Here is a 21,677-nt window from a genome sequence, read left to right as displayed (position 1 = left end):
TTGCCTATGTGCCCACTAAGCACTAATCCCTAATCTGTAAAATAGGCCTGTGGAAAGGAGAACTAATTACAGTTTCAGTCTAGCTGTGTATGCTACTTATAACTTCCCTGATGTGTATTTCAGAAAAAAAGCAGTGTGCAGTGCATGAAGTGCATCTCAGAGAAACATGAAACCGGCAGTACTGCTGCAGTCAGTACCGTTCTGTGAGAACACAGCATGTCCCGTTCCTTCCTGTCTGCAGCACAACAGAGGAAGTCTGGTCTAACATTTGTCATTCAAACTTAAAGCGTTGTTGGCTTACTTAAAACTGAACTTGCCCTAACTAGTAAACCAACAGAATGCAGAGATAGTTGGGGTGAAAAGAAAAATAGAATTTGTCAAAACAAGTTGTTAGAACTCTGTACCCAACCCCAACCAAAAATTAAAAAGCATTCAGATGTAATACGAACTTCATCTTAAAAAGAGACTTTGATTCAAAAAACAATTATGACAACTTCATTAAATTTTTTTCAAACATTTTCACAAAAGAGAATAGTTTACTGGCCAGCTCTAGGGAATTAGGGAATTCTCTAGTCCTCTTAACAGTTTCCAAGACTGCAGGCTAATCAGAGTATTGGTACAAAAGAGATGATTTGAAACTATTTTGAACGGGGCATTTGTTATCAAAGAGACCTTATATAATAAAAAGAATAAAAAGTTAACATTTCTTCCAGGTGAAGTAAGTCTGTGGGACTTAAAAAGTTGTACAGTAACATCTGTTTTTATAACTGACAGCAAAATCTCCTCCCTAGCAATAGCACTGGACAGCAAAACAATTCTCATGGCTTTGAGTGACAACCCTTCTCTCATCTTGAGAGGATCAGATGCAAAAGCAACTGTGAATTCCACTGAAAGAGACTTATTTAGAGAAGAATCCACTAGCAGTGAGGAAGAACCTAAAGAAAACTAGAGTGTCGAATGATTCGAGACACAAGGAGTATCTCAGATCTCTTAAGGACAGCTATTCAAGAGAGACAAATGTTCACTTATACCCAAGAAAAGCTGTACACTGTCAACAGGATTCAGAAAGCTTGTAAATGCTCAAGGAAACTGCTTAAACTAACCCAAAAGAAATTGAGAGATGAAGTGAGTAAGTCCTGCACATCTTCAGAATCAGATGCTTTGCTCTGAATTGCATGGAGGTATGCATCTCCACTCAAGGTTCAAGGTTTTTCAAGATTTTGTGAGTTAGGCTCCTATAGAAAGGCACTACTTTCCTAATCTCTGTAGTCTAGTGCCAACCTTCCCAATGCACAACCCAGTTAATTTCTTTGGTCTGTGGCATTCCATAGGTCAGTGCATAGTTGGCTGCCTCTGTTTCCTCAGCAGACTAGCCAAGAGTAGCAGCTGTCAGGGTTGCCAGTCCTGACAGAGGAAGATGTTCTACTACTAAGCTATACAATAGGAAAGTTGCTTCCCCCCGTTGGTAATACATTTTTCATTTTTTGCCACACCTGACTGACTAGACAGCTGACTTGCACATCTGTCACTTGAGTTTAAAGTAGTAGTTTAGCAAGCAATAGCTACCAAGACAGCATTTACTTTGGTATACAGAATAGAGGAATTTCAGACATTGCCTGAAGTAAGTGCCTTCACCATTTCCAGTGGATTTTTATTAATTGCTCCATTGGATTCAGCTATGTAAGGCTACAGAGATAGGATTAAAAAAAAAAAAAAAAAAAAAAAAAAACAAAAAAAAAAACAGGTCTAGATTGTGGCATTAAAAGTAGGGTTTCTATGAGAGACCTGCACTATTTTCTTTAACCTGAGGTGCCAGTGTCAAAGGCTTGCAGAGCTGCTGGAGACAAAGACCTCTTAATAGAAGAAACATGCATGCAGAAGAGTGCTTAACTTGCTTATCTGGCAGTCACTGCAGTTTTGTCCCAATAGACTGGGTGTGTTTCATACAATTCAACACAGCTATGTCTAAAGAACAAAATTCAAATTAAGGTTTTCAAAACCAGATCTGTTGAAGTCAGAAGTGGTGTAAGTTACAGAAGTGCCAAACTTTTCCAATTTTAAAGTCTGAATTCAGGCAAACTGTAGTAGTTGCCTTCAAGCCAAAGTTAGTTGCTTTCAAATGCAAAAAAAAGGTCGGCAGATTTAGAAAATGCCACCTTCTTTACAAAGGCACACTTTAGCCTTAAAGGAACATCCATGATGAATAATCCTTAGATAAATTCAGGGAAGAGTGGGGCATTTCACTTACGACTGTACTAGTTTCAAGTCAGTTACCCCCATTACCACTTCAGGATATAGAGACTAGTTAATGCTTGGAAGGGTAATGCAGTTAAAACAAATTTAAATGCATAGGTATTATCATCATTCTTTTCAGCAATCAACAGGTATCAGTGTACAACAGCATGCAGAAATTACATTTAAGGTATTGGTGCCTACCACGTCTGTTAATTAACCATGTTTGAATCCAGACAGCTTACACAATAGAATAGACAGACCAACTGGAAACGTATTCTGTTAATCTTGCATGCTATTCAAGACTTGTCAAAATTTGAGTCCAGAAAAATGAACTAACTGCTGGAGACATCAAGATGGCTTCATAACACAGGCAGCAAATGTTAAACTGCTCATTTTGCTTCCAAAATAGTACACTTCCTAAAAGGTATTTTTGTTTTGCTTTAAAATTTGATTACATGATTATTTTATCAAGATTAATAAAAATGGCCCAGAAGATGACAGTCAAGAAACACCATTCATCTGAAGCCTTTTCTCTTGAATAGTTTATGAAGACCTTTCACTGCTGACAAACTTGCATCTTTTCGAAACTGAAAGGCAAAAAGCCAGAACTTTAAGCTAAAGGGCACCACATTTTCCCAAGCTTAAGAGAAAGAAAAATGTAAGCTTGATCTGTCCACGCTGAATTAGGATGAAATATCAATTTTCATGAAGAGGAAGCAGTTTCTTGTCTAGTTATATACACTTTTGTCAACTTCCAAACACAATTTATTGCCCAAATTATTTTCTTCTTTTTTGCAAGAAACTAGACTTACTTCATGGTAGTGAATACGTATCTTCAAAATGAATTGATTTAAGAATCTTTACATTTCATTTTCCTTTCATGGGTGCGTTTTATTCCATTAAAAAAAAAAAAAAGGAATCAAACATTAAGAAGCAACATAAGAGTTCTCTACTTACCATGCTGATTTCATATTAGCATCTTATGCATGTTTTCAATGAATTACCATTCATTGTGTATGAAAATAGATGCAAAACTGCAAAATCTGGGTTTGGATAAAAATAGGTGGCAGAAATCCTAAATGCCAGACAGCATCAGATCTTTTCTCATGCAATCTCTCAACAATTTAGAGTATTTAAAAGGGGCAATTTCAGATGCACCCATGTATATTTGAGGTAGACTGCTAATCTGCTCATGAACTAGTGCTGAGTTATTCCTGTATTTGAGTGAGTTCATGTATTAGGCAAGTACCATTTCCCCAGCAGTATCTTCACTGGCAACCTTGAGAATTCATATTCACCACTAAAAGGATGCTTGAAACAGAGAATCTCTGCATAAGAGATTTATCTGGACCACTTTCAGAATCTAACATTTTCTTTCTACAACACTGCAACATATCAAATACATTTTTCCTGCTTCAGCAGTTATTCCAGATGAACAATTATGGGATTCCCAGCTCCCTTCATCTGCCTTGAAAAGTATTCTTGATTTAGCCAATAGAAATTCATGCATACTTTCAAAAGATAAATTTGTAATGTTAATAAGATACAATTTCACTTGTACTTTGTTACTGCAACTTCAGTGCTTAAAAGTGGGTCTTTCTAATACTAGAAAGTATCTCCATTTTAAGTACACATTACATATTGATACTTACAGTCCCTAGTCCAAGTATTCCAGCATATCTTCCCAAGAAGGAAATTTAAGAATCATTAAACCTTAACAAATTGAACGAGGAGTAAAACGTGCAAAGAACTTAAGACACTTGTCTGCAGCAACTAGCCTCATCATTCTCCATATGAAGTCGGTAACAATGATCCAGTCCCCTCAAGAAGTCCATCTTTGCAAACTGAAATTAGCCAACAGCCTAGAAAGTAAGATATGGTCTTGGAATAAAGGCTTATGTTCTCTCCTACCCTGCTGATGGTCAGAGCCTTTACCATGGTTTTCTGCAACAGCTATTTGCTTACTGTGGTGCAGATCTCCACAGCATAGCTATTCCACTTCATAAAAATAAAATTTTAGAGCAAAGACTTGAACCCCAGCTTCACATTCCCCTGCCATATGTTAACTACAGTATCACTTGCAAATGCTAAATCCCATTAAGGAATCAGATCCTAATTGTCAAAATAGGCTTACTATTTTATGTAGCTGATAATATTTAGAGACCAGCACATTGATTCATACCATCTGGCCTGACTGCTTTCCCTTTTGTTAAGTGCAATGTGTCTAGCCCTCCAGCCCCAGCAGTCACAGCTGTACTAGCACAGCCCTCTAGTGGGGATGCAGGAAGAGTTTTGCTGGTATTCATCCAGCAAAGCTTGCTTTAGCTAAAATTAAAATCTGCCTTCCAGAGTGCTCTCAACTCCGCATAACTGCTTTTAGTTTTGGCTTGGCCAGAGATGGTGTCACTTTTTTCTCTGTGCTGTCAAGGGAGACCTCAGCAGCAAAGAGCAGAGCCCTATCAGGACTTCCGAGCACTTGCAGCCCAATTAGAGAGCGCACCCACACCCAGCCCTGCAGAGCTGCTCTGCTAGTGCTGCCGAGAGCACCAGGGCACAGGCACTCGCGGTGGAGAAGGCTGTTGAGCGGCAACCCTCTGTGGGACACCATTCACTTTTCCTCTATTAACTATTTTCATTGCAAAGGAACAGAAAACTGTTTTTATCTGTATACTTTTCTGCCTTCTCTAGGGGGTGGCAGTTAAACAGTACGTCCTTAACTATCAGCCAAGTACTGTTTCGACACTAGCATACTTCAGAACACCACTTAATCTGTCAGATACCTGCTCACATTTGCCTACTAGCTCTATGCCAGTCACGCTTTTATGATTATTATTAGTTATCAAAGCTTTTAGTGAAGACTCTTGCCTTCAGGCTTTTTAGCCAGTTTCCCAAGCCCAAGAGCTTTGGTGCTGTGCCTAAACCCAGGCGTGGCCACGCACTTATCCAAGTACCACTGAAGGAAAAGCAAAGCTTATATCCCAGAGAGCACAATCATATTTCAGCTCTCTACAGATCTATTATGAGGACAGTTGTCATAACATTTGCAATTTCTGATCCCCAAGATGTCCGTATGCCCTCTCAAGGGATCCTTTTACCACTTCAAGACTTATATAGGCTGTGGCAAGACAGAAAAGGATCCAGGACACAGTTTCAGCATTAGAGAAGTATCTTAACCAGTAAAGACCATATCAGGATGCTCAACAGAACCCCAACAAAACCCAGTAAGAATATCCAAAACTGCTTATACACCTTCATTACTATCGTATCCAGAAACTGACTCCCGAATGTAAAGTCACCAAGACAAGAGTTTAATATTGACATAAAAAGCATAAGTTAGTGGTATTTTCTTCCTTGAAATAACATATTGGTCATATGAAAGTCACTGAAGAGGTCTGCCTTTAGCTCGGAAGACTTTTACGTGCAGTTATGGCTGAATTCAAAAACCCTAATTCCAAATATGTGATGTTAACACAAAAGCCAAAAACTTTTAAGACCTGGGATACCAAACAAATTCAGTTGTTAAGATTCTAAGTTATGTGAGGTGCTTCAGAGGAACTCAATGAAATTCCCATGACATGAAAAGTTCTTCAGTATCTTTCCCATCACCACTATTTCAAGACCCACAAGGTTTTTTAAAATACTAATGGGGTTAAATTGAAACCAAGAGCCATATGCTTGTAATGTCTTCTGTGAAGGTCTGAAGCCACCCTGTCTCAACTATGTGGTTATTCAGTGCAGAAAGTTAAAGATCACAGAAGGTATGACAGCTTTTAATACTCCATTAATATTATAGATTAAAAATTATTGCATAGTCTTATGCATTTCCTAAAACAGCGTTCTCTGGAAATTAAACATTTTAATATAAAAGGAGCAACTCTTTAAAACATGAATTGCGTTCACTACCTCGATCTTCTATCCTTTTTTGATTTGTCAGTACATTTGTCCATAGTTTTCTCATTATCTCCTCTGCACTTGGGGCAATACCATTTCCCCTTTGGTTTGTAGGTGAGTCCAACACATGAGAAGTGAAACCACTCAATAGGACACTGTTCATTATCACATCCTATCATTTCGCCATAAGACACTTGGTTACATAAGCAGTAAGTTGGTTCATTGGGATCAATTGCAAATTCTACAGGTGAAACTTCCCTCTCTTGTTTGGCTTTGGAGCGTTTTTTCTTCTTGGAAGATTTGGATCTTTTTTCTTTAGGTGGCTCATCGCAGTCATCAATACCATTTGCTATATGGCACAGATCGCGGCTTTCACTGGTTCGCTGGCGACGGGGTCGACGTGAAGATCTCTCTGGTTGGCAGGATTCCATCTTTGCCTTTTCTAGAGGCTTTTCGTTCTCAGACAGATCTTGAAAACACTGAGAGTGTGTTTCCATTTGCCGCGCTCTATTCTCTACCAGTTCTAGCATCTGAGTAACTATTTGAATTTTTTCATCTCCAAGTTCTTGGCTGTTGATTAATGCACGCTGAAGATGCTGCTGCAAGCGTTTCTTCTGAACAGGATCATTTTCTGACTTGTATTTTTCATAGACATCATCTATTTCTTTTAATGCTTCTACAAAATGAAGATAATAGGAATAATTACACAAGATAGAACATGCTCAAGAAAATATAAGAATGTATTTCTAAATGATGAGAAATAGTACAAATTTTAATTATAGTATACCCTAGTGGGCTAGATCTGGTATTTAATGCAAGTTGCATGTGATCATCAAATCGATGTTTAAGATCACAATCTGTTGCAAGAAAATTCTTTGAAGTTCTAAAAAAGAGAGACATTTCCAATGTCTCCGTTTGAGACACTGGGAAAGAAAGGATAACCCAGGAAAGGGAATCATAGCTGTTGAAGTACCACAGTGTGAATATTCGACAGCCTGCCTCCATTTGACAAAGTAGGAATTTTAGTTCAGATTCTTTACCACAGCAGTTCTAAAGCCCTGGCCCACAAACCAAAGCAATAAAATGTGCTGTGTTATAGGAAAAAACTTAGAACTCACATGGTCATCACTTGAATACCATGGATAACACTCCAGAATTAGGATATCCAGGTCCTCCACCTTCTCCTTCCTATTCATCTAAAGATTTGGCATTACATTTTCAAGTGGACATAGTTACAAAGCTACGCAGGAGTGAATGGATGATCAGGATTTAGATCAACTTAAATCACTCAGAATGGTTTTCTTTCATATTACCAAGACTAATTAAAGCAAGTTTCATTTTAAACTGAGGTTGAACTTTTGAGACTAGGTCATCTAATGTTTAGTGCATCACAGGATTTTTTTTTTTTTTTAAAGCAACCAATAATGAGTGCTTCAGGTTGACTTTTGTTCCCCCTGCTCTTGCAAATCATGCAAAATAACTGGATGAGTTGCATTGAATCTTTAATACATTCTTAGTTCTCAGAAGCAAGTTTAATGAACCCAAATATGAGATTAAAGCCATAAACCAGTCTTAGTTTGTACCCTAACATTTTTATTTTGCTGGATTTAAAAATACTGTTTCCCAAAAGTTATACTAGACCTATACATAAAAGATGAAGGAAAAATGAAAAGAACTAAATTAACTCAGAGCTGCCAGTGAAATCTGATGCACTTTGTTAGATGCAGTATTTTTCTTCACAAACAACTTAAGGATTTTATTTGAACGTGCAAGGGAATTTATGAACAATACCAAACTAATATACTTGCTTCTGAAGACAGAAGATACACTATAAAATCTCTCTCTTCCTACAGAGCAGCTTTTTACAAACTAGCTTTCATTTTTAAAGAATATTGTCTGCTTTGTACAATTGTTAAGTGATTCAAACTTGCTAAGTGGAAATCATAGGTATAATCTCCTCAACACCGCTCACAGTATTGTTTTTTTTCTCCTGCTGACATCTGGAAACAGTAGCATTAAGTGTGAACAGTCACTTTTTATTGCAAATTCTGAAACGTATAGGACAACAGAAGCCAACAGCATTTTGTTCTATTCCAGACTTTCACTTGGGGAAGATAAAATCACTACTGTGACTGTCCAATAACTCAACCTATTTCTTCTCAATACTAGTATTGCAGCTGTCATTACAAACGTGAGTGTTTTTATCCCTGCACCTTCAGCTGCATCTCTTGCCTGTTGCCCTGACAGGGAAGGAAATCTCATTCTCTCCTCCTGAAAAGTGCAGAGTAAGGTATTTTGAAAGCTGTTGAACTAGAAAGATATAACCAGAGTACAATATGCTGCAGCCACACTATTTCCCACCCAGACTTTTTTTTTTGTGAGAGAGAAAAAAAAAAAAAAGTGTAGATGTAGCTACATAGATTTCCTATATAGGCAATGCCCTGCCCCATAGAACCGACACTTTTTCCACACTGTTACAGAGAACAAAATTGACTCTATGCTACTGAGGCACTTTTTTTTTTTTTTTTTTAATTCATTCCCTGGATGTATCCCTTGATATTTACCTGCAGATATGTCAAACACTTTAAATGGATCACAATCAGGACAACCTCCCTTCCCATTCTCCAAGCAGTAGCCAAATTTCTCACAAGTGGAGAACAGAGAACTTTTGGATTGACAGAGATGCGAGTTCGCCATACTAACTCCTTGTTAGTCCCTAAGATTAGCAAAAGCATCCATACACCCAGCTAAGTAGCTCTGAAACCCCTGAAAGAAAAACAGCACCAAGTGTTTATTACAGATAATCTGATTAAATTTGGTGGAGCTTTCAAGAGCTAAAAGGATTTCAGTTTTCTAAGCCCAGGGATGACTTGGCCCTCCCACATGAACTAGCACTACCTTTTAAATTAGCCAGAATTATATTAGCAGCACCTTTAGATGATCTTCAGACTTGGGCCTAAAATATTTTTGTCACACTCTTATGTTTTTTTTTTTTTTTGACCAGACATAGTTAGGTAAAACTAAACTAGGTTTGTAGGTAAAACTCTACAAACCTCTGCTTTGGTCCAGTTTAGTGGCTGGAAGAATACATATAAAAAATATAGGCTAAATAAGAGATTAAATTTATTTAAGACAGAGCTAGAGCGTTGGCTTACAACCAAATCACCACAGATTGCATAAGGAACTTGCTAAGCAGTCCTGCCATGACAAGGAATTAAAAACACTGCAAACAAGCCTGTACACTTCAGACTTTAAAAAAAACACGGAAAACTTACAAAAGCCTGTTCTCATGCATCTTCCTGGGTAGTTAGAAAGATAACGGGAAGAATCCATTTACAGCAGCTGCCTTCTGAGGTGCTCTGTTTAACCTCTGAAGGGCCTTAACGGTCTCCTCTCACCCAAATTTAGGAAAGCCTTCTATCATAAAGGGAAATAACAGCACTCCGTAATCTCCAGCTCTTATATACCACAGGAGCAGACTCCTACCCAGCTGCGCAGCATGTTGATGCCGTCTGGTCTCTGCTGCGTACGTCACGTAATAATACTATTAGGTAGCGGATTCCTATCTTATGGTACCAGCAGTAATTAGAAACAAAAACCACCACAGCTGAGCGGCCCCAGAGCGTGAGGTGGAAAAGGTTTAGTTCCTATTTAACCGGCAGCGCGGAAGAAGCGGCGGTTCTGACCGAGGCCGACGGTAACGTGCCGCACCACGGGGTGGGAGCACCGCTCCGCGCGGTGGGATGGGGGGAGCCGCACGGAGGGCTGCACTGCCGCCTCTACCGCGTACTTCACCTTCCACTCCAAGACCCACTTCCCTGGCGGGGGCAGGAAGCGGGGCAGCGGGTACAGCGCCCTGCGCGCGGAGGCGGGTTTACCTGGCGGCCGAGAGGCGGCCCCGGGGGCGAGGCCGCTCCCGCGGGCAGCGCCCCCTCCCCCCCGGGCGCGTGCCCCGCCCCCGGCCCCGCCCCCCGCGGCGGAGCCGGGCCGGCGCCAACAGCCGGTCGGGGCCGCCGCGCCGGGCGCATGTGCGGCGGCCTCGCCCCCCCCAACCAACCCCCCCGGCCCGCCCGGTGCCCGCGGCGGCGCCCACCTTGACACTGCGTGTCCATCTCCCGCAGCAGCGACACGTTGCGCTGGATGTCCAGCGGCAGCGACTCCACGCACTCCAGGTAGTCCTGCACGTACAGCGAGAGCAGCCGGGCCCGCTCCCCGCCGGGCGCCGCCGGCCCCGCCACCAGCTGCGGCCCCGCCAGCATCATCCCCCCGCGCCCGCAGCACATGCACCGCGCCGCGCCGCCCACCCCGCGGGCCCGGAGCGACCCCCGCCCCGCCCCGCTCCGTTCCCGCGGCCGCCGCCGCCCGCAGCGACAGGGAGCGCGCCTCGGCCCCGGCCCCGGCCGCCGCCGCCACCGCCGGGTCCCCGCGCCCCTTCCCGCCCCGGCGCCGCCGCCGCCGCTGCGAAACCCACTTGGAGCCCCCGCCCCTGGGCGCTAGGCTACGCGCATGCGCGAGGCCCTGCCCTTATAAGGCGCGGCTGGAGGCGCTGCGAGGGGTTCGCATTCTCCCGCCTTCCTCCCTCGCCCGCTCCCAGTGGTCCGGCGCGTGGCAGGGGGCGGGAGCCGCCGGGGAGGCGGAGTCGCCCTTAAAGGGGCAGCGGCACGCGTCCGGCCGGTCCCCGCCCGCCCGCCCCGCGCCCAGCCGGAGCGGCGGCTCTCGGGGCCAGTGCCCGCGGCAGCCGCAGCTCCCCGTGCCCCGCCGCAGGGCGGCGGCGCCCTTCCCCCCGCCTCCCCGCCAGGTGCCCCGGCGGCGGCCGCGTGTGGGCGGGGGCGGGCGGCCGTTGGGGGCGGGGCGGGGGCTCCCAACGGCCGCGCGGCGCGGCCCGGCCCCGCTCAGCGCTGTTTCCACCCGCGTCAAGCAAAGGCGCAGCGGGGGTGGCGCTGCCGGGTGCGAGTGGCCCCGTGTGAGCTTCGCCTCTGCCGCGGCCGGCACGCAGTCGTTACCGGAGAGGAGGGGGCGCCGCGAGGGCTGGGGGCGGCAGGTAGGGCGAGCCCCGCCGGGAGGAGGCCCCCGGGCGCGCCTCTGGCCGGGCTCGCTCTCACGGCGAGGGGTTTTGGCGTTAGCTCCCTTCTTCCGCCAGTCTGCCCGTGTTTGCTCGCTCTGCCCCGCATAGGCTGCGTCCTTACAGCCCTTAAGGGCGCGCTTCAGCTGCCGTGCGTTACCTTCCCTTGAATATATAGGCTGTGAAACCATACGCTGTATTTTCAGTCATAATCCGGACCCTTCCCAAATTCCGAGGAAATAATACAAAATATAATCGAGCAAGCACAGCGGTGCGGTTACGCTCTTTTTAGAAACTCACACTAATGCGTTGCTATAAATACTTCACTTCTGTAGATGTCACCTTTTGCAACTTACAGGCTCATCGCAAAAGGCTGGCAACTCAGTAACAGGTCAAAAAGGTCGATATTTACTGCCGTTTAAGTTTTATATGTGATGTTAAAGCCTTACCCTTTGCCCTGTCCTCTCATTTGCTTGGAATGTGTTTTGGCATATGAAATCATAATCTGTCAGTGCCAAAGCTTCATCTCTCAAAGTGCTCCTTTGCAAAGGCATTGTATCTGAAAGGAGGTGAATGGGAGAAAGTTTTACTGCAACAAAATTTATATGCACATTAAGTTGTTTGCAGATGGCATGTATATTTATTTCCCAAACATTGTTGTGAGCTATATCCATTTCTGTAACAGTTTATTTCTGAAGAGCTGTTTTCATCATGAGGAGAGGTTGGTACTGACAGCACAGTTACAGGCTATATGCAGGGAAGATGTCACTTTCTGTTACACTAGAGTGTGCTCCAAAGACAATTTTTTCTCACAGTATCAGTTGATACAGTGAGACATCCCATTAATTCATATCTTTGAACTGTAAGAAGCAGTAGTTTAGACTATTCTTGCCCACAGTAAGAGCTACCTTATTTAGCTTTAAAGAAGAGCAAAATAATGATTCATGATAAACTATTACTTATGGAAGCTCAGTGACATTTTATCCTGAGGAATCATTTGAGAGAATTTTAAATAAGGCATCAAAGAAGTTTAGTCTTTTAAAACCCACTTGCCTGCCAACAAATCTCCAGTTTTGACAGAGTATCCTGTGTCCCTGAAGGCTGATGCAGAATTTGTTATCAAGTGATGGCCACGATAAATATGGTAAGAAATACAAGTAGAAATATATGTACTTTTTAGCTCTACTATAATTGGGAAAAAAATTGTATCAAGTAGTTTTAATTACTACAAGATTGAGATTTCATCCCGACCATTCCTTCAGACATTTTAATGCCATCTTTACAACATGAATAATAATTGGTGAGCACCAGAAAAAAAAAAATCTTGTGGAGTCTTGGAACATAGCCAGGAGTCCTGTGCATTTTACAGTATGTTGCATTTATATTTCAGGCACCTGAAAAAAAAGTGAGAAAAAAATACAAGACCTTGCAAGCTTTGAAAAAACAGCAAAGATGACTGAATTCAAGGGGAAGAATAAATACCTTGTCTCTTATATTCCTGCATATAGGTAAGCAGCCACTACTGAAAGCATACCCATCTTAATCGTACAGATAACATTTCAAGATGGAATTGATCTAGAGTAGTGGTTGAGCACTGACACGGGTTTCCCAAGAAGTTATGTAGTCTCCATCCCTGGAGATTTTCAGAGCCTGGCTGGAGAAAGCCTTGCACAACCTGATCCAACTGTGAAGCTGACCCTGCTTTGAGCAGGGGACTGAACTAGATGACCTCCAGAGGATCCCTTCCAACACACTTTTTTCTATGATTATGTGAATATATGATCTGTGCCAGATGGCTCCATGGCTAATCCTATGACGAAGTCGGTATGTTGAACCTCACTGATTTCCTCTGGTGAGCAAGGAGATCGGCACCTTATATGGTGGCACGCTGCAAGCGTTACTTTGTTAAGACCCCAGTTGAGGAAAGTATTTGAACATGCTCTTAACATCCAACCCTTGCAGCTGCTGAACTGGTATCCCCATGTAACAATAATTTTCTGAATCTATGTCTAAGATGTTAAGTAATCATAGCTGTAGACAGACTTCTTTTTCTCTGCCAGAGTCAGCAATGAGTTGGCAAATTTATAAAAATGAATCAAAACAAAGTTGTAGACAGTATTTTCAAATCGTTGTTCATTACACTGATGTCACTCACTCTGGCCGAGAAAACAGGAAGTCTGCAACTCGGTGCGCTCATGTTCTTAAGAGGACACTGTAACGTTAAAATCCATATGCCAATAAAACTAGGTCCTTGTCTTCTGTGATAGCTTAGATTAATGAGGCTAAATCTCAGGTCAGTTTATGATATTTGTCTCATTTTTGCATAAACAGACTTAGAAAACAAAAATAATCTAGCTACCTTCACTTTCTTTGATAGTAAATTGCTGAAACTTTATTTTACAATGATCATTGCTGTTGTTTCTGAACCGTTGAAATCTAGTCAACTGAATTCTTTCATATGGTATGAACAAATAACACTTACTACGCAGGCAGAAAGAATTACTTACCAATGCAAATGGACCTGGATTAATATCAGTGATACAAAGTTCTGTAGAAATATGTTGGCTATTTTGAAGAGTTGTGTTTCTGTTTATAGTAAGCTCAAATAGCTGTATCATTCTGCCATCTCATGAAGAAATCAAACTGAGAATTACATTACAGAGCAGTAAAATAAAACAAAAAAGTTAATTAAAAATTAACATGCTAAAATTAAATGTTAATTAAAATCAAATGTTAATTACAAAAGTAATATATTTGCTTGGCATCACTTTTTTCTGACCAGAAATTATATATGCACCACTGGTAAAGTAATAGTCAAAAAAGTCATTTTAGAATAACTGATAGAATATGTTACAGGTGGTTTCTGTGCTAGAAACTTGCTAACTATTTGTCACTACGGGGGAAGCAGTATCTAAGGCACAGCAGAGATCAGCTCATGTTTCCCGAATTTAAGTGCATTCTACTGCTTTTTAACACTAAAATCAAGATTTACATTTTGAGCAGTTTGAGAATGCTTCAGTAATATTAGACCAGATTTCCCTGCCAAAAATAAGGGGGGGCCTTAGCTTACCGGATATTGAGGTTTTGAAGGAAGGAAAGTAAAAACAGCAGGCTGAATCCTCTCATTTGATAATGCCTCAAAATGACAAGAACCAAGCACTGGAGAACTTTAATGTATGAGAGAATTCTCAATTTGCAGGTTGATAGCCACCTCCTCTGCAACCCAGCTACATCCCTGTCTTTTGATAGCAGTTTGTAAGAGTAATCTGGTGATAAGAAAGGCATGGTAGAGCAAAATACCATTATTTGTAGAGATGGACAGGCAGAAGGCTCATAAGTTAAATCACCTGCCTTCCAGAAGTCCTGCTGATGACAAGGCAGCTTGTCAAGCTCTAAAATGGCTGAGATTTCCTGGTTCACACTGGGTTTAGGAAACTGCTGAGTATAGGCACCCAGGTGGGGCAGGTGCCAAGCTAGCCATATAGATACAACACAACCATTCTAATAATTTCTGGAAGCTAATCAGAGTGGCAATGGGATTCATGCATGCAGCTGCAATAGTTACCACTTACCCTCTCCACTAAGCGAGGAGTTACCAACATGAGGTAAACATTCACAGTGGTATCCAGAATGAGTTACTAGGGTGTATTGCATCAAATCCACCTCAATGGTCATCTGCCAAGATCAAATAATAAAGAGTAGAAATGTATTCTGTTTCTCTATATTTGTTTATATGTCTCTAAACTACCCCCACTTTTCATAGAGAAAAGATCCCAGCAATTTTGTTGCTGTATCATTTCCCAAAATAGTTTTCAAAGTCCAAATCAATTTGCAGGTTTGCTCCTATTTCACCTGTAGTAATCCTCATTTTACATCCTCAAATCTTAGGTGATTCCTGCCCTGTTTCATGTAATAGTGCAAAAGCTGGTTAAATTTTTTCAGCTTTCTATTGATACCCTAGAAAGAGTTTCAGTCTGTAGAAAAAATAATGAAAAGGAGAAGACAAGTCCACAAGGGGCTGTAATTGTGAAAGATCTACTTAGCATTTAGTGGCAGTATTCAAAGGATGATAATAGGGTGCTTGTTGTCAGCAAATGAACACAATTATTTCTGACTACATACATTCCTTGGCCGGTATGCGTCTTTGCTTTCCATAGGAGGAAGAGGATGAAGAATTTTCTGGGACACTGAAAAAACAAATACAAAGAAAAGAAAGAATGTGTACAAGCCAATGGGCTTTTTTGACAGTCAGCTGCAGAAAGCTATAGGCCATAGAAAGGTTATATAGAAAGGCCATAGCTGGCCTTAATACAAGTAAAATTCCAGGAAGAGGCTATCCTTGCCAGTGCTACAGAGATAGTGTATTTGTCCAGGTAAGCTCTTTTTGAACAACTTCTCTAACATCAGGTCATCCAAAAAGCATACTTCCCCGTAACGTCAGATGTAACGTCAGATGCACCTTTCGACTTTCCTTAAAAAGTAGGCTTGATATATCTGGTGGAGTGTAAATCATATGGAAGCAACTATTATTATTTTTCCTCTTTCATTTATGCAAATGCAGAGCAGTTAAAAATTATATATGGATACCATTGGATCCTTTTGATAAGGACATGAACTGAATGAGTGCATTTCCTGAAAACACTGGCATGTCTCTCTTATCCAGCTAGCCTCAGCTGTACCAAAGAGCTCTACAGCACAAAGCAACAAACATCCACACTCATCAGGAGACATATGTTCTTCCTAATTTGAATGCAAATATCTGCTTAATGTTCTGGAGAATTTCCAAGCTTTCTGCTTTTATGCACTAAAAGAAAATTTCTTCCTGAGCCTGAATTAATGATCATTTGAGTTATATTAACAGGAAGAAGAAGCCAGAAGTAACACACAGCTTGTCTTTTTTCTTCAAACTGATTAGTTCTATTTATCTCACAGACTTAAAATTTGGGTAAGTGTGTAAAGCAAGTGTATATCATGCTTTGTTTCATAATAACCATTCATTTATTTTTACAGTTCTTCCCATTCAATTTCCATACTCTAATTCCACTGCTATACTCAAAAGTGTTTTGAGAGGTTGATAGGCCTAAGATGGGGGAATGCTAAGGAATTCAATTTAATATTACATCATTGCTTCATTTAGGGCATACTGACATACTGTCACTTTGTTTTGAGCAGAACCACAGTGCCCCTTTTTGAGAGTACGGGTTCTGTTCAGACTGCTCTCTGGAAATCAGAGGGGGCTGGACTAACCCCAGCTTCTCACAGATGTTGTGGAGCAGTCCGTCTGACTTAGGAATGGCAGGAGGGGGATACTGCTCACCAGCTGAGGGGCCGGGTCTGGCTGCCGCGATGGGCAGAGCCTCCTGGATCCCCCCCTGCTGCTGAATTCGGAGCTCAGGAAGGGCAGGTCAGGGACACTTGCCTCAAACTGCAAGATCACAACTCTGAGCTCAGCATCCAAGAAACCATTCTGAGTTCTACCAGAGAGATCTTTCTGGCTGACACCCAAATTCTTGTGAAACAGGAGCCCTTGCTATTCCAAGAGGAGTGCTTCCCCCTCATTCACAATGGGGATGTATCCACTCGTGGCCTCATGCAACATGCCCCTGTTTCCACCCCATTTCAAGAACTGTCAGGAAACAGCTTTTGGCTAGTGACTCCTCTTCTTTACTTATTGTTCTAAAGCATAAATAGTTGATGGTTCACTTTTAGGCTCCGGAGCCAGCCACTATGCTAAATGGCTTGGGAGTTCCATAGCTGATGTTTAGGGAAGCCAAGTGAGGAATGATAACGAGTTAATCTTATGCAAATATGTGACAATCATCCTATTGTCTTACTTGAGCCCTGAAGCTTTTTCTTCTCAAGTCAGCAGAAGAATCCAGGTGACATTAATGGAAAAGGACCAAGCCATTACTGCCAAGGATAAACAGAGGATTTTTTGTGTTCTTATATTAACTACATGCTAATCCCCACACTGCATTTCTGTGATTGTGTTACAGGGCACAGAATATCTATAAGAAGCACATTCTTTCTTCTTCCATTTGTGAGGAACAGCTGTACACACCAACACACCTTTGTTACAAAGTTTGTGAAACAAAAGCATGCAGTGTACCTGCAGGAAGTTTCAGTAGTTGATGGTTTAGGACAGTCATCATACTCTCCTGTGTGTGGATGTTCATTTTCCCCTCCACATCAGAAAATAAAAGTGGGATTCATCAGACCAAATGTGGATATCTACAGTTAAGGCTGAGAGAACCTTAGCATAAATATGTCTTGTCCTAAAAATGTCCGTGTTGACCAAAGAGGGAGCCTGGGTCTGTTGTCTGAGATGGCAGTGAAATTAATTCCACTCTCTATTCTGAAATGTGGTAACTATGAGCCCATAGTTACCATTTATGAATTTGAGATTGTATGAATTACAGAAATCCCCCAGAAAGCTGTAGAGAGGTTTTGGCAGCTCTAAGTGTGCTTTGTTAAAACACCACACCAAACACAAGGAAGCCTCATTTAATTTCCTTGTTATTGAGGGTTTTTTTTCCTCTCTCTCTTTGGAAACTGCTTATCCAAATCTAGTAGAAATGATTTCTCTCTAGTACAATTGAAAAGTCACTGCAAACAGTACTGAAGAACAATTTCATATCTTTGAAATAATTTTCTAGCACCAAATTACAGAGTGTTTCTTAGGGATGCTACTGCTATGCAAATTCTTCAGTGACAAAACTTACTTCTCATTACCAAAACTGAATATTATTCTATGCTAACATATGACTGATATACACATTTCTTTCAAGAACTGAAAGTCTATATTTGCTTTATTATTCAGTTCTGATTGGGAGAAATACTGTTTAAACAACATAAATAGATTCCTAGCCTCTCACCCCTCCTCTTCCCCAAAATAATAAAATGACGTGACATTTGTTACAAACTAAGCAAGGATTTTTGGTTGGAAAGCTGTCGTCAAAATATTGGCAGCATCTAACTGAATTTAGTCTGTCTCTTAAACTGCAGTTAAAATATAAAACACCAAAGGATTTAGAAAAACTGGCAAGCATTGGTTAAATCTGTTTTTCTTGCAAATAACAGTATTTTTCCCAGTGTGAATTCATCTCTGTCAGACGCATTTAGAAGAAGTAGTTTTGCAGTTCACTTGAGCCTAACTATTAATGTTACTTGACTATGAATGACAATTCTTTAAGGGGTTGTCGTTTCAGATGTCAGAACTGAACAATTCATTTTCAGCTGCAGGAATATTACCGGAGGAAGAAAATACCTAACTGGAAACACTGAAAGCCAGTCTTGCATTGCCTTAGCAATAGATAGCTGTGCCCACAAATGATCACACCCCATTTTCATATTATCCTTCAGCATATTTGAAAATATTACCAACTGTCAATATAAAACCTGAGTTTCTAAACAATTATATGTGTGTGTCTTAAAAGCATGTAGAAACCCCTGCTTTCATTTATTAAAGGCCAGCCATATATTTGCTAGGCACATACAAGTACTGATAATACTCCATTCAGGCCATCCTTTTATTAGCAAGTATCCTAGGTCAGTCCCAGCAGTCACAGGTAGATGTTCATTAAAATCACATAGTTTTAAATTAATGCAAGGAAGGCAAGTGAAATTAGTCATAGCTTAAAATACTGATATTTCTGACAGCAGACATAAAATTGGGGGGGGGGGGGGAGTTGGGTGCAGTGGTACCAAACATAAATGACTAAATATTTTCTTTAAAACACATACCCTGGGTAATAGAAATACCTTTGTTGTGGTTGTGGCAACTAAGAAAACCATTTAGAGGGCAGACAGATACAAGTTAATTGTTATTAATTGGACAAAGAGTTTAGTATATTGTACAATATGCAAAACATTGTAAAGATACACATTTCAGTAAGCAGAAAGAAAATAGGCTAAAAAACATATTCTACAAAGCAGATATTTCTGTTATTTCCTCTGCAGTTTGCAACTTGGAAAACTGAGGAATAGATCTCTCTAGTGATTAATCAAGGGAAAGAAAGAGACTGTATCAGTTGTGTTACCAGAATTCTTTAGATGTGTACTTTTTTTCCCTCGGTCTCAGGACCACAAGACTATGCCTCTTATTGTCATCTAAAGTTGAGGTGAGTTTGGTTTTAGACATATCTTTTTCTACTAACAAATCTAAAGATCAACATTTACCATAATTACAAGTGAAAGATTTTGGTTCCCATACAGAGAAAAGCAGCCTGAATTGTTCAGATACTAGAGTGCAATCTTTTAGGGTCCAAAAATAAAATCGGTCACTGCACAAGCGATTTAGCTTCAGACTGTACTTCAGGTGCTACATCTGCTACAGAGGGATGACAGCTCATGAAATGTTAGCCTCAGATATCTCCTCTCTAGCGGATGAAACTAGGACGCTGGGATTTCATTACAGTTTCTCAATGCAAAAACAGAGAACTTCATAGAGCTCTGCCCTACTTTAGTTGTTTCTTTAGGGATGGGTTCTTTGATAACATTTTCTCTTTTGTTTGAAACATCTGTTTTCCCACTTAAATATAGCTGATCACATGAAGAATTATGGGAGAAAGACAGCCTAGTATTTCACATGGCCAAGAAAGCAACAAAAATGACAGCTCAAGCCATGTGGTTTATAAGCCCGTTGTGCACCCTTTCAAAGTATTGTGTGAAGTGTCCAGAACTGTCATAGCTAGTTCTCCACGGAGGTACTCTCGGCTCCACACTGGTTACTTTTGTCTAGCAAGACGAGTCCTGCACTGCTGAAAAGATGTTACTGTTAGCATATTACTGGAAGAAGAATAGGAGATGTTAGAAATCAGTGGGGTTTGCACACTGTACTGCAACTGCAAATAGGACAAGTGCCTGTAGTTTGACCAAAAAGAAAACAAAGGACACCGCCTGACAGCTTACGAGGCCATGGCTCACCACAGAGGATTCATAAACACTGAAAGAGCGTGAACCCAGAAGTATTGGTGCTGGGCTGCTTGGGCACTGTTGTTTTGGGAAGCACCTCCTGCGCTCTGCTGTCATGTCGCATGCCCAGGCTTGAGGCTAGTGCAGCAGAAAGCTCAATGTCATGGAGCAGAGCATGGTGATGTGGTACGTGTTTGACAGACTAAAGGCAAAAATGGTACCGTTTATAAAACTAATGCAGTGTATCAGTGTGGCTAGTGTTTGCATGCGCTGTTGCAGCAGCACTAGCATCTTACACAGGATCAGAGAGGTTAAGCAGGTGAATCCCTGCCTGGAATGCAATTCTGCTGGCAGGTACAGGCGGTAGGTGTAGGCCTTCTCTGAGAAGGTGCATGTGAGCATGGAAAACAAGGTATACTTTGTGCTCTCGCAGCCTTGCGCAGCAGAAGGACGTGTATAAGGAAACACTGTGCTGCACTAGAGAACTGTCATGTTTGTATTATGCATATCAAGTTTTCTGCTCGTGCTCTGATATGCATCCACGTTTGATGTTTAACTTCCGCGTGGTGCAAAAGAACATGGCAAGATACTTCCACCTGGCCTCTTGCTTTTTCCTGGAGCAGGGAGGGAAAGCCATTTTGGGCAGCAACAGGAGCTCTGCAGGCAAGTGCCTCCCGGGCTGAGCCCACATGTGAGGAGGCAGCTGGACGCCGAGTCCATATGAGAAGAAGAGGAGGGTTTAGGAGCACACGTTGTGGCAGCCTCCACCACTGCTGGGAAGGCTTCGTTTCTCCCCATGCGTGCTGTACTCTCACCGCAGACAGTTCTGCTGCGTCTGGGAGGTTACCGCTGAGCAGAAGCTTTCACCCGTCACCCACCACTGGCCAAGCGGCTCAGGTGGTGAATTACGTGCCCCAGATGTGGCAGCAGGAACAAGACACCCAGCATGCACTTTTCTAAATACGCCTGCCTTTGTTTACACCGGCCTAACTGGCACGTCCCAGGCAGCTCCCCAGGCATCACCCTGCTCGCTAGCAGCATCCTGTGGCTGGTTTTATCTCCCGGTGGTTTTGGAGAGCTGTGATTCGGGGGGAAGGCGCTGCCTAACCCAAACTCGAGCACAAAGTCAGGACAGCCGGGTTCCCCTTAGCAAACACGGCTAAGGCGGGGGGCACGCTGCTCGACGCCGGGGGCTGGCCCCCCCCCCGCGGCCGCCGCCCCCCCCCCGCGGCCGCCGCCAAAAGGGGATGGCCTGAGAGTGAGCCCCGTTGTGTTGGTGCGGCGGCCCGCGCCCGGCGCGCCTGCGCACTACCTGCGTGCCTGTGGCCGTGACGAGGGCCCGCCTCCCGCTCACCCGCTCGGCCCCAGCGGGCGTCTCGGCGGCGCTGCGTGAGGCGCGGAGCGGGCGCGCGCGCCGGTGGCGCGCGGCACTCTCTGCCCGCCGTCCGGGGACTTTCCCCTAGGCGGGCCTGAGGCCCACGAGGAACGGCACGTCCTCCGTACGTAGCCTAGAGAGCAGGTCTTCAGAGCATCCCGGCTAGGGACCCGCGCCGCCGCCTTATACGGCGCCGCGACC

At 42.7% G+C, this 21,677-nt stretch overlaps 1 protein-coding gene and 2 long non-coding RNA genes across 9 annotated transcripts; 1 reads left to right on the top strand and 2 right to left on the bottom strand.

The window, feature by feature from the left end:
• Positions 1 to 5,522: 5,522 nt before the first annotated feature.
• Positions 5,523 to 10,758, bottom strand: ING2 (inhibitor of growth family member 2). The gene is made up of 2 exons (XM_064511014.1): positions 10,220 to 10,758; positions 5,523 to 6,802 (listed from the first exon to the last, which is right to left on the bottom strand). Exons 1-2 carry the CDS (start codon positions 10,407 to 10,409, stop codon positions 6,135 to 6,137), a joined length of 858 nt encoding a protein of 285 aa, XP_064367084.1. The 5' UTR covers positions 10,410 to 10,758; the 3' UTR covers positions 5,523 to 6,134.
• Positions 10,165 to 18,839, top strand: LOC135328245 (uncharacterized). 7 transcript variants are annotated; one of them, XR_010389044.1, is made up of 4 exons: positions 10,213 to 10,298; positions 11,524 to 11,588; positions 12,579 to 12,696; positions 17,185 to 18,839. It is a non-coding gene; the product is annotated as an uncharacterized LOC135328245 (long non-coding RNA). The 7 variants fall into 7 exon arrangements; XR_010389043.1 differs by having other exon boundaries at positions 11,524 to 12,332; XR_010389046.1 differs by having other exon boundaries at positions 10,234 to 10,298; positions 11,547 to 11,588.
• LOC135328246 (uncharacterized) lies at positions 12,327 to 15,422 on the bottom strand. The gene is made up of 4 exons (XR_010389048.1): positions 15,311 to 15,422; positions 14,761 to 14,863; positions 13,696 to 13,831; positions 12,327 to 12,582 (listed from the first exon to the last, which is right to left on the bottom strand). It is a non-coding gene; the product is annotated as an uncharacterized LOC135328246 (long non-coding RNA).
• Positions 18,840 to 21,677: the final 2,838 nt, after the last annotated feature.

Source organism: Dromaius novaehollandiae, chromosome 4 (genome assembly GCF_036370855.1).
Source record: "Dromaius novaehollandiae isolate bDroNov1 chromosome 4, bDroNov1.hap1, whole genome shotgun sequence".
Lineage (NCBI taxonomy): Eukaryota > Metazoa > Chordata > Aves > Casuariiformes > Dromaiidae > Dromaius > Dromaius novaehollandiae.
This window is presented reverse-complemented; position numbering and strand designations above follow the sequence as displayed.